Source organism: Pelobates fuscus, chromosome 2, assembly GCF_036172605.1.
Source record: "Pelobates fuscus isolate aPelFus1 chromosome 2, aPelFus1.pri, whole genome shotgun sequence".
Taxonomy (NCBI): Eukaryota; Metazoa; Chordata; class Amphibia; order Anura; family Pelobatidae; genus Pelobates; species Pelobates fuscus.
The window spans coordinates 220,447,301-220,466,590 of NC_086318.1; the positions used below are offsets into that span (position 1 = coordinate 220,447,301).

Genomic DNA, 19,290 nt, shown 5'->3' on the forward strand with positions numbered 1-19,290 from the left:
TAATGTTTGATGTGATTTCTCATACCACTGTAGCCTCTACGTTTCTTATTCTTATGCTTTTATGCTTGATGTTTGTTTTTATTTAGCTTGTTTTCATTTAGTAATCACAATAATACCGAATTGCTGTGAAATTACGTTAGGTCTTGTCCAAGCTTGACTGCCCTGTTACACTGCACAGCACTTGTATAGCCTTTCTTCTGTTCTTTCCCAGTTATGTTTACCAATGACCTACTGTGTTGTAAAATGTAGTAAGCACCATTATTGTAGTACCACCGCAAGTGGCCTCACCTCTCACACCCAGAAACAATAATAATGAAGCTCTCCATTTTTCATCTCCCAGCAACTTCCAGCAACCTCCAGACCTCCCCTCTTACACCCAGAAACAATAATACTGGAGCTCTCTATTTTTCATCTTCCAGGCCTCACCTCTCACACCCAGAAACAATAATACTCAAGCTCTCCATTTTCCATTTCCCAGCAACCTCCAGGTCTCACCCCTCACACCCAGAAACAACAACAATATTACATTTCTACATTTTCCATTTCCCAGCAACCTACATGCATCACCTCTCACACCCAGAAACAATAATACTCAAGCTCTCCATTTTCCATTTCCCAGCAACCTTCAGGTCTCACCCCTCACACCCAGAAACAACAACAATACTACATCTCTACATTTTCCATTTCCCAGCAACCTACAAGCATCACCTCTCACACCCAAAAACAATAATACTCAAGCACTCCATTTTTTTTTCTCAGCACTACCCACCCACCCAGGTTCCTACTAAATATATAGCATGCTCCTCCAGCTGTTTGAGAGTCTCACTCAATTACCTCCTTATTCCCTTTATATTTTACCCATAGCTGCAACTCTCTGTTATCTTCTTTTAGTCATCACTTCCAAATTACCCATGCTACCTCTTGTCTCAAATCGCAATTTTATCCTTTAGCACGAAAGCTCACGTGCTATCTAGCTAAGCACTTTGTATAAAAGAGCTTCAATTGCTAGATCTCAGCATACGGGCAAGGCCCTCTCTACCGTTTGTATTTGTCTATGTATATTGTATGATCTCCCCTCATTCTAGAGGGCTGTGGAATATGTTGGCACTCTATAAATACCAGTAATATAAATAAATAATTATATAAATATAAATAAATAAGTGGCTTTTCTCTATTACTACAATAAAAAAACTGAAATTACAAAAAAGTTAACTTGAACACGAGAGAAATCTCAATGTATCCTTCCTGGTAAAATATTTTATAAACAAATAAATAAAAGCATTACAAAGAAATACCGTTAAGCAGTATTTTTCTAAGTGGTCCACTCTTGCTACACATGCCCATAAGGTAATATGAGATGGTTATGCAAATCTTTCAGTGCTTTCTGTATGGCTTTTTGATAGAGCGCAGTCTTTTTTATAAAGATAGTGGGAAAAAAAAAAAAAGAATAGATACCAACAGATGTTCAAATGGAAATATGTTTATTCATGCCTTTAACATTTCAATTAGTAGAGCATACAATAATATCTATAGTAAAGGTTGTCTGAAAGCCTAGCATTTTCCTAGTTCTTTTACAATCAATATATAAACCAAATATATGTGGGTTTTTGTTTTTGTTTTTAATATCTTACTTTGCCTTTTGAATGTCTCTATCCAGCAATTCAGAATTCAGGTTTTAAGAAGCAAATGTACACCCAAAACATAAAATAGAATATACATCTTCTCTAACTCTGCTGTCAATCCATCTAACAGCATTATTCACTAAAGTAAGAATTATCAGGCATTCAAAGTGAATTTCAAATTGAAGGACAAGTAGTAAAACTGGAAAAAATGCTTGGTTATTTTGGTCTTTAATCTAAAATTCACTTTGAATTTCCAACAATTCTCACTTCGGTGAATAATCCTATTAATCATTTTGTCCCAAAATATTGTACTTTTGATTGTCAATTCACCATGGTTAAAAGTTTAGAGTATAAAGTCCACGGTACATTACAAAGTATGTTGTATCCACTAAATTTTATGCTAGACGTTAATGGAACAATTTTCACATGGCAAACTGCAATTCAGTTACCAGAGATATGTATTTTGTCATATTTTATGGCCAAAAATGTGAACTAATGTATACAATGAAATGGATATCTCAGAATAGTTGCAAGTAAGCTTCAGGTAGTTTTTATTTTTCCATTCATAGGTTTGCTATATTCACATTCAAAACAAAAACAAATAATTAGCATTTCATTTACTGATTGAAAGTGTAAATATACAAAATAAACTACAAATAGTTGCACATTCTTTATGCCAGGGCTGAAGAAGTCCAGTCATGAAACAAATGTTTGGAGTTTTCCATCCAACGTAGCTGTGGTTAGCTGAAGAAAAAACACATAACAAAAAAGATTATATTTTTCTTTGAACTCATTGGCATAAGTTATATGCTTTTAATGTGATATAAAAGTTATGTTTGTAATTATCAAAGAAAAGGAAACTACTTTTATTGTTTTTAATTAAAACCATCTGAAAGGAACTATAAAACATTTGTTAGGCACATGAAGAAAGATATGACACGGAATTATACAAATACTAAGGGAAGTTCTAATCTACACAATTTAAATATAATTGTAAAACATGTATTAAATATAATTGTAAAACATGTATTGTATAAAATCATCATACTTTTTGGTATCTTTTTAATGTACTACTGACATATTTATATTATATTGTTGATGTAATTATTTATCAAATTTGAACATGTAATAAGATTTAAGCCCTTAAGGACCAAACTTATGGAATAAAAGGGAATCATGACATGTCAGACATGTCATGTGTCCTTAAGGACTTAAGAGAATTTTTACATTCTAAATTAGACTATAATCTATAATGTTTTTCTTTTTTTTTTCTTAAATAAACCGTCACTGTGTGGCATTGATACAGATCTTGTACAATTTGTGCAAAATAACCAACTTGGAAAAAAATAATGAAAACAGTCATATTATATTAAATATTACAACTGGGTTAGCAAGTAAACTTTCTAATGTTTAAATCAGCAGCTTGATAGAGACAATGAAAGGAACATTCCAAGGAACCAAAACCACTTCATATCATTGAAATGTTTATGCTGCCTGAAGTCCACCATTTTTATTACCTTTAAGTATTAAACCATTATCAAACAGTTTAACACCTAGGTGGAGTTCACCAGGTACTGGATTGGCTTCCTCTCTTTCTCTCTATGTACATTTCTACTAACGAGTAAGGCATTACTTGTTAGTTGCAGCCAGTGACAGGCCTTTCTCCTCTCACCAAGTCATTGCTGCTCAATCAAATGATTCTACTTTTTATCTTACCTGAGGTCTTCCAGGTGTCGTTCCCCGTCCCAACGACCTCAGCCGTTAGTCTCTGTCTGAGCTAAGGTGCAGAGCTTACCTAGAGCAACCAGCTGACATTTTCAGACAATGAGTTAGCTCTGCACTGCATGACTCAGCTCAGCCGTGTTAAAAGAAAGTCCTAGATATAAGCTAACTATTTGGTTCAGGTTGGGGAGGCAAGGAGCTGCACCTAGTGGACTCCAGGTAAGAAGTAAATCCATTCTAAAACCTACTACAAAAGGCATTCTTGGCACCAAACACTATTACTGTAGTAGTTGTGGTGCATGGATTGTTTCTTTAAGAAGGCATTGGTAGATACCGTATCCACTTAATTGACTAGTAGCCTGGAGCTGATCTTATTGCTTAATTGAAGTCTATGGACGATCCTGCAAGACCACAGGATCCTCTATAGATACAGCTAATAACTCTGCAGCCAACACTGGTGACAGCTTGGAGATTTACCCTTCTAGATGGCAGTAGACCTGCCCAGTGTCTAGAAATGTCAGGTGGAGGAAAAATACTGAGACAAAGTTGTCCCTAGTTTGTCTAAGTGTATCTTTTGACTGGGTTGGAATTTTAGTGAAATTCCAACACAGTCAGTATATATTTTACAGGGATCTTATTGCTTTAAATTCTAGAGAACTAAATCATAATTAACCATTTCAATGTGCTCGGTATCCTACACCAGCCTGGAGGATTTGCTTGGTAAGCTCTAATTTTATCTGTTAGGGATTAGAAATCCCTCATTTGACCCAGGTCTGTAATGTCATCGTAGAAGTAAAACCAGGAAGTTCTGAGAGCCATGGTAAATGGTTTGGTGCCACCATTGCTATAAGTGAATACCTAGTAATGCATATCTCAAAAAACTAAACTAATTTTAAAAGCGGATATTTAGGCCACACAATATAATAGTTATACATTGTTTAAACATAAATAATTGATTTAGGGAGGATCATTTATTTATTTTTTGTTTTCATGTATGTCATGTATATATCATCATCCAAACACCCCCAGAATTGTCTTAAAATTATATATTATATGGATACTCTTTAGATCCTTTGTTTGAAAAAGGGAGGACAACAGGGCTCTAGGAAGTATTTACATGTAACACAAAAAAGGATTTTTTTTTTTTTTTCAAATCAAGTAGTACGTAATAAAATTGTAATCACCAAAAAGAGTATTACAAAACAATGTCATTATTTGAAAGATGCCATTTCGAACTGTGGTTATTCGGAGCTGCTAATTATCTTTGATTATGAAATCACAACATTTAAAAATCCATATGTATGTGCTTTAGAACCAAATGACCTGCATTGCTATGGTGACCCTCAAAACTATCTTTATTGTAAAGAGGATTTGCCCTCTCTCGCATATGAAATTTTGGGGCAAATTCTAGGTCTACAACCATTTTTGTTAAATAACCCATAATTTTTGGCTACAGTGCCATCTTCTGTAAATCTGAAGGTACTGTAGATTTGTTATAATAATGTAAGTGACAACTAAACTAAAGTTCCAATTTGTGTTGTTATGTAAATATATGTCATTCCCTCTGACTTTCTTTCCTAGCTTGCTAGAGCCATTTGAATGCGAACATGTTACTTGAGAAAATGTCAGAAAAGATGTAATAAAAATCCTTTCTATTTTACCTCTCTAGCATGATACAGCAATATTAATTTAAGTAGGTTATTGGTAAAAACATTTCTTTAAAAATGCAATGTTAAGTGTACAATTTGATAGCTTCAGTTTAGGACTTCTGCCATCCCTTCATTATCTATTCAAAGTTTTATGTGGTTTCTCAGAATTTCATTGGGTTTATTTATCAAAAATACCTTATACAAAATTTAAATAATTAATAAGTCTTTTTTGGGGGCCTCTTCTGCTCATAATCACCATCATTTTCCAAGTGATAAATAGTTAAAGAGACACTATACTACATACCGCTTGATCTCAATAAATGGCCTATGCCCCCCTAAACTCTCCCCCTCCCTATTCTTACCATGTAGCTGAAAACATTGCCGTTCTGCAGAATGCCAATACTGTCATTGCAGAGCTTAAATCCCCAGAGAGACAATCAGAGATGCCATCTGATTGGTGCAGCACAGTGTTCTTCCATGCATGTGCGCTACACTCCTTGGGAAAGCATTGGATTGACTATGATCATGATGATTTCAGCCATGGAGGGAGGATGGCAGTGAGGATACTGGAACTATAATAGAGGAAAGGTAAGTAAAATATATTTTTTACTCTCTGCAATTGGGGATCAGTAACCTAAACGGTGGCCAGGGCACTATAGCATTTGTATTCCTAATACTATGCCATGCAGTGGAGGTGTGGCTAGGGCTCCTTAAACAAAGTGATTTAACCCCAAAATGGCCAAGAATTGAATAGTCAGACTGCAGGGCATGATCTATACACCAAAACAATTCAATTAAGCTAAAGTTGTTTGGTGTTTATAGTATCCCTCTAATCAGTAGCAGAATTACCCTAATCGCAGGAGTAGCAACTGCAACCGGGCCCGTCACCCAGGGAGTTCTCTCACAGGGGGCCCAGGAGGTAGCCATCTGGCTACATTAGGGCCACCCAACTCAGCTCTTAACTTGAGAGGCAGAGTAGGCACCTGCTTACCGGGATGGCAGTTGCCTACTCTGCCAAAATACACCGGAAGGGCGTGGGAGGACTGGATGCAGGCGAGGGAGGATAATCTGGCAGTTCCTCTCTCCTTCCTCGCGTGCCCTCTGATGCCAGGAGCGGGAATATGACAATAAATGATCAAAAAATTTAATTTTCAGAGTGTGCAACAGTGTGTGTGTGTCTGTTTCTCTGTTAGTGTGAGTGTGTGTTTGTCAGTCAGTGAGTTTGTGTGTGTATGTCAGTGTGAGTCTGCATCAGTCAGTGTGTGTCTGTCAGTGTGAGTTTGTGTCTGTTAGTGTGAGTGTGTGTCTGTCAGTGTGTGTCTTTCAGTGTGTATCTGTGTGTGTCTGTCAGTGTGTGTGTCTGTCTGCCCATACATATGTGTCTGTCAGTGTGTGTGTGTGTGTGTCTGCCACAAATGTATGGGGGTGAAAGAGACACATGGAGGGGGTGGATGGGAGAGACACGTGGAGGGGCTGGGTAAGAAACACGGAGTGACTGGGAGGGTGGAATGAGACATGTGGAGAGGCTGGCAGAGGGAGATGAAACGTGGGTGGGGGGTGAAGGAGAAACATGGAGGGGCACTATAACAGAGCTTCCTGTACCCCGGTTGGGGACCTCTGCCGACAGATGCTCCTAGTGTTGACCCAGGGCTCCAAGCACTCCACCAGACACCATAAGCACTGCAGATCCCACAACCACCGCAGCTTGGTTGGGGTCTCGCCTTCTCCTACCACCCTGGACCTGCAACAAGGCTCCAGGTTCCAGTGGGTGAACCTCTCTTATTCCAGAGAGTCAAGCAGGAATAGCTCTTACAAGAGATCAGAGAATCCAAGAGATTATAGTGATTATAGTAATCCCTTGTAGTGATATAGCAGTTTCCCCCAATAAGAGACCAGAGTATAGATTGAGGGTGAAGTAAGTCTGTTTAATGGAAGCCACAGCTGGCCTTTGATGCAGGTTTCCAAACAAGGGTGATGCCCAGGTGGACCTTGTTGGGTACAGGGACAAAAAGTGTACAAACCAATGAAAACAATGTGATAATGAATGACACTCCCACATACAGTACACAATCCCTCCCCTCTGCCTGTGATATAATTAAGGCAGATAATGCATTAACTTAATTATCCCAAGGCAGAAAAAAACCCCACATTTTTACAAAGTCCCCTTGGTTTACCGAACCAACTCTGTGTGGTCCCCTTGTTAGCACCTCCTAATCACTAACCACCCCTGGCTGTTAACCACAAATGAGCAATTAGTTTGGGTGCTTTCCCTGTGTGGCCGCTGTTCGTATAACTGAATCCACGTGCTCCAAGAATTGGCGGCCATTTTGTCTCCCGAATACAGGTAGCAGTACGTGGTCGTTGACGACATGAAACTGTATCTCGGATACGCAACCCCGCGAACACCTGGGAAACTTGTACCGCTGCCCATCCAATTTCCCGAACAGTTAAGAGAACGGCGTTTAGGAGGCATTAACTACCGAACAGGGGGAGCATTCATTGGTGTTTGTGTGAAAACCCCCGAAAGATGAATGGTCATTGCCTTGTTTTCTGTGGAACAATTTTGCGGCATCACCCCGTGGCCAACCAGTCAAAACTTCATTCAAATGGCGTTCCCGAACCACCAAAAGGATCTGAGCGCTATTTCAACAAAGTGAGCACTGAGATCTAAGCTATTCTGTGATATGACTTTTGCGGGGTTCCTATGTTATTAATATGTATTTTTGGGGTGTTTTAAAAATATTGTATGTTTTCCTGTAACGGAGAGATAATTGAGTTACAGTTTTCTGACTCAATTATCTCTCAGAAACAGAGGCTCCTTGGAGGAAAACCCTTTTATTTTTTATATAGAGACCCTATGCTAGGGGTCAGTGCATAAAAGATGTGTGTGACCAAAATAAAATCAGTTGACTCCCAGAACTATGTGTTGTCTAGTTGCTGGGGGGAAAGGGTCTTGGATTATTATAGTGCTTCTTTCAGCTTTGAGGAGATACCTAGTCGTGGTATCAGAGCTCCGCTACACAGCCTACAAGTGCTCTTTACACAGATTGGTGTGACTGGCTGTCACAGTGATTATATGCCATTAAACTGCTTTGCAGCATTCAATCTGGAGATTCCAGCAATAACAGCCAGTGATAGGTAGATTATCACTCTGACCAGCTCTCTTGGTGACCGCATACTGGCAGATACCTACATATGGTTATTTCTGCCATATCTCAGTGTAACAAGAAGAACAACCTGGTCTACCAATTACGGTAAGACTGATTCTTAAATTACACTGTCATTTGGGGGGCGGAGCCTGGCTTCCAGGCTGCATGGTCGTGCTGCAACAGAGCTCCTGAGCACAATGGCACAATTCGGGGCAAAGACCCCCCAAAAAATGCAAGCACAGCACCTGGAGGGTGACACCCGGGCAAAGCGATGGATACCAGTAATTAACCCACTACTTACCGGGAACCGGCACCAGCAACTAGAGGCCTACTTGAGACCCTGTAGGGGAGAGGCGGCCGCTCTCCTCGCGGGCAACCCTGCACATGGAACCTCCACGCTATTCACCTCCTAACCCCCCCCCCCCCCTCTGGACCGGTGGGGGTCATCCCGGTCTGCACGGTGTGTTCGGAGCCACCAGCTACATGGGGATGCGAAACGAAGAGAAAGCAGTGCTGGCCACCCACACAGCTCCCCCAAGATGGCGGCCGTCAACACGCTGCTTGCAATGAATCAGCTACAGCTAACGACGATCCGACAAGACACCGCTCAGCGCCTGAACGCAATATTCAACCGCTTCTGGGCACAACTCAGTGACCGCATGAGAGCAGCACAAATCACGCAGAAACCTGCATGGACGGCTGGTAAGAGAGGCAGCTGGCGGCAGGGACAGGGAAGTGTACCCTCGGGCACAGCGACAGGCGACCCACACAGCCCCAAACCACAGAGCCCACCCGGGCTGAAGGCCAAAAGGGCGAAGACCCGGACGCATCGCCACACGCTATGAGGCTTTATCGCCGCAAGAGGCTAAAGTCCAGCAGGTCCTCCATTGCTCCCGAGAGGGGAAGAAACTCAGGCTCCAGTAGTTTCAGAGTTCGTGGCACGAGATGCAGGCCTACAAAACAGCCTGGGGCTGGAAGGATGTCTTCACACTGCCCACCGCTACTGCAGCCTTCAACACCACTCCGACCAATGCTCACTGTCCCACAAGAGACGGCATCGGCTGATAGAGACTCTCTGCATAAAGTCTCAGGACAACTCAGCGCCAGGCCCATACTCCCTCAGTTTAAGCCTGCTAAACCAAGTGTCCAGGACTGACAATCTTACACATTGAGCACCAACCTTGTTGATCTAATTGCATGCATGTTTAATTGTCTTTGATAAGCTATCCTTACAGATCAAAATGCAGACACGTAAGCCTTGCAATACCTATTTTCTACAGCTAAGTCTTGTGTTTCCACTTTGTAAGCTACTAACACTATAGAGAGGTTTTCCAGCTTTAGTCTAACCCACACGCACGTAAAACGTATCTCACATACTTTTCCTGATAAGATTAATTGAGACCTGCATATCTCTCTTTCATGCTTCATACTTATGACTTACTCCTGTTTATATATAAAAAAAAAAGTGCAATGTTTCTTGCTGCCATACTACTGTTTTTGTTTACACCAGTTGTTGTGGCAGTGCAAATATGCTTGTTCACGCTATGCACAAATAAAAATAAAGAATTAAAAAAAAAATTACACTGTAATTTCTAGCCGTGGCTTTTATCTAGAATTATTGACTTTATATATGTGAAATATAACAGGGTTCTTTGCTAAAATGTGCTCTAAATATCAAGTATTAACATAAAATTTAAAATATAAGAGTATGTGCTCTATGATTCTGCATAGAAATATGTACAATCCATAGACTGCTAAACAGGGTATATCACTTTAACATGCAGTGTGCAGAACCTCCCTATGGCATATAAGAGGTTATAGACCTATTGAATTCAATAACTGACATACAGATATTGCTTTTTGTAATTTAAATGACCAGGCAGTATTTCCACCATAGCAGTAAATATGAAATGACATTTATCAGATCAATCTTCACAGTAACTTGCATGTACCATATTTTGGGTCAAAAACTGTGCAATGCTGCTGAATCTGTCAGCTTCCATCGACAAATTCAAGCAACAAATTATTAAAGCCATATGTTTCTAACGTGTTCATTTCGCTACTGAAAAAGATACGGAAAGATAAACACCCTTCCTCTACAGACAGAATGGAGGTATGTGGTTCCCATCTTGTTTAGGTTATCAAATGACTATGTGTTGAAATAGTTCCTGTGTAAAGTAACAGAGGATAAAGAAAAATACACGAATAGAATTACAAAACTGCTACTTTTTCGGACTGCTTTGAAATTATAAACAACAGAAATGGTTTATTAATTCCACATTTATTGCATGAACTTTACAAAGAACAAGACAAAGGTGAGGCTGAAAACAGCACAGTATAAATGATATCAGGTAAGTGTGTGTCATCAAAAATGGTGTTAGCAATACTTTGTTTAGTGCATTATGTAATAGCATGTAGAGATGTTTATTTTGAATCCATATAAACTACAATTCAGTTCAGGTAGCGATTACAGACTATATATATATATATATATATATATATATATATATATATATATATATATATATATATATATATATATATATATATTCAGTGCACTTCACTTCAAACTAACTGAAAAGCCATCACAACACCAAGGTAGTCTATTTTGGAAGTCAACCTAATGACTGCTGTTCTGAGATTAACCTTCTTACTTGGGAGATCCATCATCTCGTGCTCTCTAGTGTGAAAGGTTTAAACAGGGGTTTCAATGAGGCAGCTGTGACAGGGAAGCATACAAAACCAAGAGTATTTTAGAAAAAAATACTGGACTCACGTAAACATGCATACTTTACAAGGGTGCTGCTGGTGACCAATAAATGCAAGATAAAAATATCAGCTTTTAAAGTTAGGTTGAAGTAGAGTGCACTGAATGTTGTATGTTTTGCCCATTCTAATTGTTGTTATTATTATTTATAAAGCACCGACAAGTTCCGTAGCACTGAACAATGGGTGGACAAAGAGACACGAATTTGTAACCACAGGAACAGAGCGATTGAGGGTCCTGCTCAATGAGCTTTTATGCTAGAGGGAGTGGGGTATAGTGACACAAAAGATAAGGGTAGAGTAGAAAAGTAGGTTGCTAGCATAGTATTCATTGAGGGCTTAATGTTTTGTTTTGATGACAGTTACAGGAGAAGAATCAGGGTTCTGCGATGGAAAGCTGTTTAATTACTATGCTTTCCTAAAGAAGTAAGTTTTCAAATATTTTTTTGAAGGAGTGGAGATTGGGTGAGAGTCTAACAGAGAGGGGAAGGGCATCCATAGGAACGGTGCAGCCCTAGAGAAGTCTGTAAGGTGAGCATCAGAGGTAGGAGTACTAACAGAAGTTAGATGTAGGTCTCAGGCAGAGCATAGGGGCCTAGATGGGACATATTTGTGTATTAGTGAGGATAAGTAGGTGGGAGCAGCATTGTGTAGAGATTTGCAAGCAAGTGTCAGGATCTTAAATTGTGCCCTATATCTTACGGGAAGCCCATGGAGGGACTTACAAAGGGGGAGGTGTGGGAGGTGCGGGGAGACAGGAAGATGAGCCTCGTCGCCGCATTTATTATAGACTGTAACAGGGCAAGTTGGGAACACCTAAGACTACTGAGAAGCAGATTACAGTAGTCAAGGCAAGAGAGGACAGCAGCATGGACAAGCACATTTGCCGTATCAGGTGTTAAATAGGGTCAGATGTGTGCAATGTTTTTTAGATGGAAGCGGCAGGATTTGGCGAGTGATTGAACATGAGAGGTGAAGGAGAGGTCGGAGTCAAAGAGAACACCTAGGCAGCGAGCCTTAGAGGTAGATCATTACTAGGTAGAGGTTATCATATATTTTGTTAGTTTTTGCTTCAGTGCACTTGCTTAGGGTCTCCCTAATTTAAAAGGCTAATTAATTTATTGAGTACATGTTCACCGTGCCTTTCACACTGGCGAGGCCCAAAGACGGAAGACATTTTTGGGTTTGCTATGTGTATCCTACAGAGGGAGCCTGCCAGAATTGCAGATCTGGACCACCCTTATAGGTGGAAACTTCTTGCTAGAGGGGTATCAACCGCCTCTACTGATGAGGCCCACCAAAGCTTAAATAATTTTATGCAATTTTTCTCTCACGCAGAGCAAAGCTTGCCAAAAAAATCAGATCTGGACTGCCCTGTAGTATGGGATTAGTCTGATATGTAAATGGTTCATGTTTTGTCTGTAATAGCAAAAAATGAGTTAACATTAGCTTGAGTGATGACCCAATGAAGTGCAAGCCATTTGAGTTGTTAGTCCATTCTCAGTATTCTTTTGTGTTTTGCTTTGTTTTTTTAAATTGCCTAGTGTTTCCTTAATGTAAAAAAAAGTAGTCCACACGTGGAACCCCTTACTACGGGGGTCTTGGGTATAGCTTAATGATGAGGCCCTCTAAGACAAAAACAATAGTCTAGAGCAGAAATCTGGGTGTTGTCAATATCTCCATTGGAATAAAACCAGGAAATACATAAATCCTGGAGTGTTGGTGGTCCATGAGTACTGGGTTGGAGACCACTGGTCTAGAGTTTCTGTGCCTTTCATGCAAAGGGAGCCTGCTAGAATGTAGGCATTTGACTACTCTTTAGGGTGGGAACAATCTATTATGCAAATTGTTCAAGTTATATCTGTACTGACACAATTTGATTTAAAAATAAACTGAGAACTGAGTGGGGACCCACCAAATGGGAAGCTTTTTGAGTTATATGTTTTGTTTTTTTGGTTACTTAGTTTTCTCTAATTAGCATGGACCTTAGTTAACATGTCATGTTTTGATTATTTATACCCTAGCTCGAAGTACCTGTAAGTTATATGTTACTGTTTGCTGCACTTGTACGATTATTTTTTTTTCCTATGACATTGAGTTAGAAATTAAGTATTGAATGCAAAGTATTTGTGAAATGCACAATCCATAAAACAGTAGTTGTATTGGTAAGATTGCTCACAAAAAAATTACATTTATTGAAAACACTTTGATTGAAATAGTTGACATAGTTGTCATGGTACCTGCCACTCACACCTCTTTCTTCTCCAGCAATTTCGGCACTTTGGACGCCGGTCGCGATAGCCCTGCCCCCTTTTATGACGCGGCGCAACTCCGCCGACGTCATGACGTCACGACCCGCGGGAAATCTCAAACCAGGACGTTCTGGGGGCGTGGATATCAATTAAAGAGACAGGGTATAAAAGGTACTCACTTACTGTGAGTCATTGCCCTGTCGTGGTTTCAGCTTGCCTGTCCCTTCAGTGTTTATATTCTCTTAGTGTTCTATGGTTTTGACTTGGCTTGTTTCTTGACTTTGCTTCTCTCTCCTATCCTTATACTCGGCCCGGCTTACGCTTACCTGTCTTCTCGTTCCCTCGACCTCGGCTTGTCCCTGACCATTCCTTGTTTGCTGGATGTTAGTCCGGCCACTCTAAGATCCGGTATACGTCTTTATAGTTTTAGTACACTGTGTGTTGGATCCCTGTCTTGATCCTGACAATAGTAATCTCTCTCTCTATATATCTCTATATATATTGATTACTATGTCAACTATTTCAATGTAATTTTTTTTTCAAATCATGATTTTTCCCAACCCTGGGCTAGCGACACAAAGTGAGGTAAGAGCAACAAACATGGGAGTAAGAGAGATAAGAGGGGCAAATAGGGGATAAAATACACTAGAGGAGGGTAAGGCAGACCAAAATGGATGCTATAATTAAAATGGGGTATAAGAGACAGAAGATCTCAAAGGGTATGATATCTCAAAAGGGGGATAAAGATGCAAAAGAGTGAAATGGGGACACATTCCACAAAAGGCGGAAACTGAGTTGTCCCCTGACTGGCTAAATGCAACAAGGTCCCTATGTTGGGACACAGGAGCATACAACTCTACGCACCTAAAATGGCAGCTGATGGCACCGTAATTGTAACTGGAGGCCACTCCAAGCAGAGACAACAACTCAGCAGCTTCCTGCAACGCTTTGATTGACTGTGTGCCACATTCTGGGAAAGCGTGCGGGCGAAACAGGAGGCCGAAGCAGGCAGACGGAATCACTGCTCCAGCCCCGGACTTTACCATGTGGCGCCTCAGCAAGAGTCCATAGGGCAGACCTAACTAGGCCTATGTGGAAAATGGGCAGGAAGAGGAGACACTCTCCAAGACAACGACCACCAGGGAACCTGGTGGTGTGGTCACTCATAAAGGGGCAATAAAGCGTGACAGGCAGACTTTGTCAGTTGGCCTGACACCACCGTCTGGAGACCCAGAGATGGTTTTTTGCGCCCACTGGTTGTCCCACAGGGCTCCTGCATCCAGTTAAAGCGGTAGCCTCACCCCAGGCTTCCATCTTGGGCCTCCAGAGTGAGCATTGGCTGACTGCCACGGACTGCCACGGGGTCTTGCCTTACTTACCTTTGATTTGGTATCATGTTATAATGATAAAAATGACTGGGACATAGCAATACCAGGGTACTCTTTATATAGAAAAGACGGGGAAGGCAAGAAAGGGGCAGGGGTGGCCCTGTATGTGAAGGATAGCATAAAATCTAGCCTAATAAAAGTTAGTGAGGCGAACATAGAGTCCGTTTGGGTTATGTTAGAATTTGGTAATCACACAGTAACTCATGTAGGTGTGATTTATAGGCCCCCAGGACAAATAGAAGAGTTAGATAATCTACTAGTTGAGGAAATAGCTAAAATGACAATAAAGGGGGAAGTTTTCATCATAGGTGACTTTAATCTTCCTGATGTGAATTGGAAAACCAAAATAGCTGCTTGTGCTAGGAGCACACATATTCTAAACTCCCTACTGGGATTGTCTCTAAAACAAGTCGTTGAGGAGCCAACTCGTAAAGAGGCCATACTAGATTTAGTGTTAACAAATGGAGATTTGGTATCAGATATTACTGTAGGTGAAAGTTTAGGATCCAGTGATCATCAGTTAGTGTGGTTTAATATAAGAACAGTGACTGAGTCACACCACACAAAAACAAAAGTTTTAGACTTTAGAAAAATACACTTTTCTAAAATTAGAATATGTGTAAAGGAGTCATTATCAGACTGGAGCAATTTAAATGGAGTCCAAGAGAAATTGGATTATTTAAAAGTTGCACTGCTGAAGTCAACAGAAAATTGCATTAGGCTTGTCAGTAAAAGCAAGAAACCACTGTGGTACTCCGCAGATGTGGCCAAAATGGTAAAAAACAAAAAGTTAATATTTAGTAATTATAAAAAAAAACAGAGTGAGGAAGGCAGAATGATCTATAAGATTAGGCAGAAAGAGGCTAATCAAGTTATAAGAGCTTCCAAATCACACACAGAAGAGAAAATAGCACCAGCAATGTCCATATCCTTAATAACAGATGTCACAGGCCATACCAGCCTCTCTAGCTGACCATACTTTTGATGCAGTGGATATACCTTAGTCTGTGTTAAGCATGTTAGTTTAATCATTACCCGATATCGGAATACTGTCCCTCAGTACAACCTTTATTTTTACTTATGCCTCTTACTATGCTGTGTAACTCTTATATTCTTGTTTTCTTGTTTAAAACATTTTTTTCAAAAAAAGTGCAGTGCCTCATGACTACTCACAACTATGCTTTGTTATATTCTCTCATGCTAAATGTCATACAGGAAACATGTATTTGAATTTTGAATCTGTACTTCAAAAATAAAGAATAATTAAAAAAAAACAAAAAAAAACAACAACATAGTTTCATCTTTTAAACCTATAGGCTTAAGAGCAAGTCAACAAGTATTATTGTCTAATCAGCTTATATACTTCATAAGCAAAGCAAAATGCCCACTTAAAGTGTATTTAATATTGACCTCCAATAAAACATTACATAATTGTTTTTACATACAGTACAATAATACTTGGAATTCAATTCTTTCTGATGCATGTACATGAAAAGTGCAATTTAAGTTATTCTTTAGGTGTTTTTGTAATACATTATTAATGTTGGCTATACTTCTCATGTAATTACTTAGACTTGAGTCGTATAAAAGTTTGAAAACCAAAGCAAAGTAAAAACAAAAGAAGTACTATTTACATTAGATGAACTATGAATAGTCTTATTGCCAGCTGTTTAAAGGTCATAATATTAACCATAAACATGCATATGTCACCACTGAAATTTACAAGGAGAAATCTATACTTCTTTGACACTAAGCCGTCCTTGAGGTTTAGTGCTCTTTTAAACATATGGAAAGACAGAAGAAAGTGGTTCACTATCCAATAATGGGACATTGTGCCAATGATTCTTAATTATGTGTTTTTTGAAGTTTGGATTGGCAAAGTAAGCTATTCTGGCAACAAGCTCTAGAAAAAGCTAAATCATAAATGGGAATTCTCTAAACCTTTATTGAATCACTTATTTGCCATCACTAATGTAACAGCAATGTTCAAAACTAATATACTTTAGTTGACTGTGTGTAATATACAAATTCACTGTTGCTAAAGTAAAAGTACACCTTAGATACAGTTTAAAAAAGAAATCTGTTGAAAAAGAGTAAGACAAGCGAGGAGTTGGAGAGAGAATGAGACTATGGTTGAGTGGAGAGAAATAGAGGCTGAATACATTAATTGGACTACAGAAGAAAAATAAAGTCCAGGAACAACTAGGGAAAATGATGGCAAATGCAGGGTTACTTGTACATTTTGTGAAGACACCAGTTACCATGACCTGCCACATTGTTCCTCAAGGTTTACAACCACCACTAAGAGTTCAGAATTAGAATATGAATTCAGGATTTCAGGAAAGGATCTAACAGATTTTGGCTGGCAGGGTAGTTATCTGCCATGGAAAGTTGTGCCCACACTTCTGATGACAAACTAATCAGGCCCTTTTTTGGGATAGATGTTATGGAAAATATTTAAAAGAAGAACAATATATGTTTTTTGACAAGCTGAAAATAAAAGACAATTTAAGACAAGTGGGAACAGAGTTCTGGAAGTCAAGTAATCAATTTTATGTTATAGGAGCCATAATTATGTATGATAACATTTATTTATATATGATGTATAATTATTATTAGGATTTTTTTTATACCACTAACGTTTTCTCCCATTCTTAATCATAGAAAGAGTTATTTAACTAATTGAGAAACACAAAATATGAAGAATATCCTGCTTACGTGAGGGTAACATCTAGGAGGAAGTGGTAAAGGAAACAAAAGAATTTATAACCTGTCAGAGGAAAAGCAGAAACCATAGGTGATGCCTGGAGGAAGCGGGATCAAGAGGACTGGTGGGTGTGGATAAACGAATAGGCAGGCCACGCGGGTGGAGGGATTTAGAGTGGAATAACAAACAAAGTGGAGCAACAGGAAGAAGGGAGATGGCATTCTTAATTCAGTACATCAGTAATGTCCCAAGCAAAATATCGGGCTGTGAGGTTGGGTTGCAATATAGCCTTTGGCACATATATGATTGTGTGCTATTGTAATTAGAGGGGCCATTACCAGTCTGAATAACACCCAGGTTGTTTTGAAAGTAGCATTGCATGTAGAGATATTTACAAATATCATGTCTTGGGAGATGGTGTATCTTTGTCAATTTCTAGACAGAACACTGGACAAAGACTACCAGTTGTCTGAGCCCTCCCGTATGCTCATCTCAGTTTAATTCTGTACAGGTAGCTTAGGGATTCTGTGTTCTGTATAAGAAACAGGGAAAGGTTTTAGAAAAACGTAAGATCCTGCAGACCAGGATCATGAAGAGTGAAAGAGTAATGAGAGGTGAATTGTAAATGAGACAGATAAGGCCTTTGCGAGGGGTGGTTTTAAAGAGGTCTTCAAGGGGATGTTATTATTACTAATATTTATAAAGTGCCAACAAATTCCACAGAGCTGTACATTGGGTTAACTAAGAGACAAGTATTTGTAACCAGACAAATTGGCGTTGAGGGCTATGCTCAAATAAGCTTACATTCTAGAGGGAGTGGGGTATAGTGACACAAAGGGTAAGGGTAGGGTAGAAAAGTAGGTTAAAAGAATAATAATTTCCCATGAAGGCTTAGTTTTTTGTTTATTTTGATGACACAGTTGCAGGAGAGAAAGCTATTAACTGTTTAACTGAAATGCTTTCCTGAAGAAGTGAGTTTTCAATGATTTTTTTCTAATAAATGGAGACTGGGTGAGAATCTAATTGAGCAGGAAAGGTAGTTCCATATGAATGGTGCAGCCCTAGAATCTGGAAGGTGAGCATCAGAGGTGAGAGTATGAGCAGAGGATAGACGCAGGTTTTCGGCAGAGTGTAGAAGCCTGGATGGGACATACTTGTTTATTAGGGAGGATAAGTAGTTAGGAGCAGTGTTATGTAGAGATTTGTAAGCAAGTACCAGAATTTTTGTTCGAGCCCTATATCTTATGGGAAGCCAATGTAGGGACTGACAGAGGGGGAGGCGTGGGAGGTGCGGGTGAAGAAGAAGATGAGCATAACTGCCACATTTATTATAGACTGTAATGGGGCAAGCTAAGTCTATAAGATCACAGAGAAGTGGATTATAGTAGTCAAGACGAGAGAGAATATTGGCACGGACCAGCAACTTAGATGCGTCTGGCATTAAATAGGGGCGGGTGCACACTATTTTTTTGAGATAGAAGCGGCAGGGTTTTCCGATCAACTGGATATGAAGGGTGAAGGAGGGGCTGGAGTCAAAGAGAACACCTAGGAAGCGAGCCTGCGAGGTAGAGATGATGGTAGTGCCATTAACTTGAAGGGAGGCAGATCGCAAAACTTAAGGGAGGAAAGACAAAAAGTTCTATTTTGGATAGGTTAAGTTTAAGAAAGTGAGCAGCTATCTAGTAAGAAATAGCAGAGAGGCAGTCAGAGACACAAGTCCAGAGGGATGGTGTTATGGGCAAATGCAAATATTACAAGTTTTAGAATGAAATGTTGTATTTCTTAAACTGTGTACTTTGTCTTTAAGAGATATTGTAAACTGACAAGGTGTTAGAAATGGAACATATTGTTTTTCATAGATGTTTCTTTAAGCAATAACTTCAGTGCATATTATGTTCACGCCATTTTATCCCAGACGAATTACAAGAACAATAACGCATAAACAAGCTTCAAGGCTATGCTACGAGTCTCTCAGTACACAATATACTGTGGTAACCCCAAGTTAATGGAACTTCCCCAAATCCGGGAATCTCCC

The 19,290-nt window shown here is 39.6% G+C and overlaps 1 protein-coding gene across 1 annotated transcript in view; it reads right to left on the reverse strand.

Annotated features, from left to right (window-relative positions):
- Window positions 1-2,038: 2,038 nt before the first annotated feature.
- WDR27 (WD repeat domain 27) overlaps window positions 2,039-19,290 on the reverse strand; it is a 501,316-nt gene continuing 484,064 nt past the window's right edge. The window contains exon 22 of the mRNA XM_063443196.1: window positions 2,039-2,366. Coding sequence (XP_063299266.1) covers window positions 2,319-2,366 — 48 coding nt within the window. The 3' untranslated portion in view covers window positions 2,039-2,318. The remainder of the gene's footprint in view (window positions 2,367-19,290) is intronic.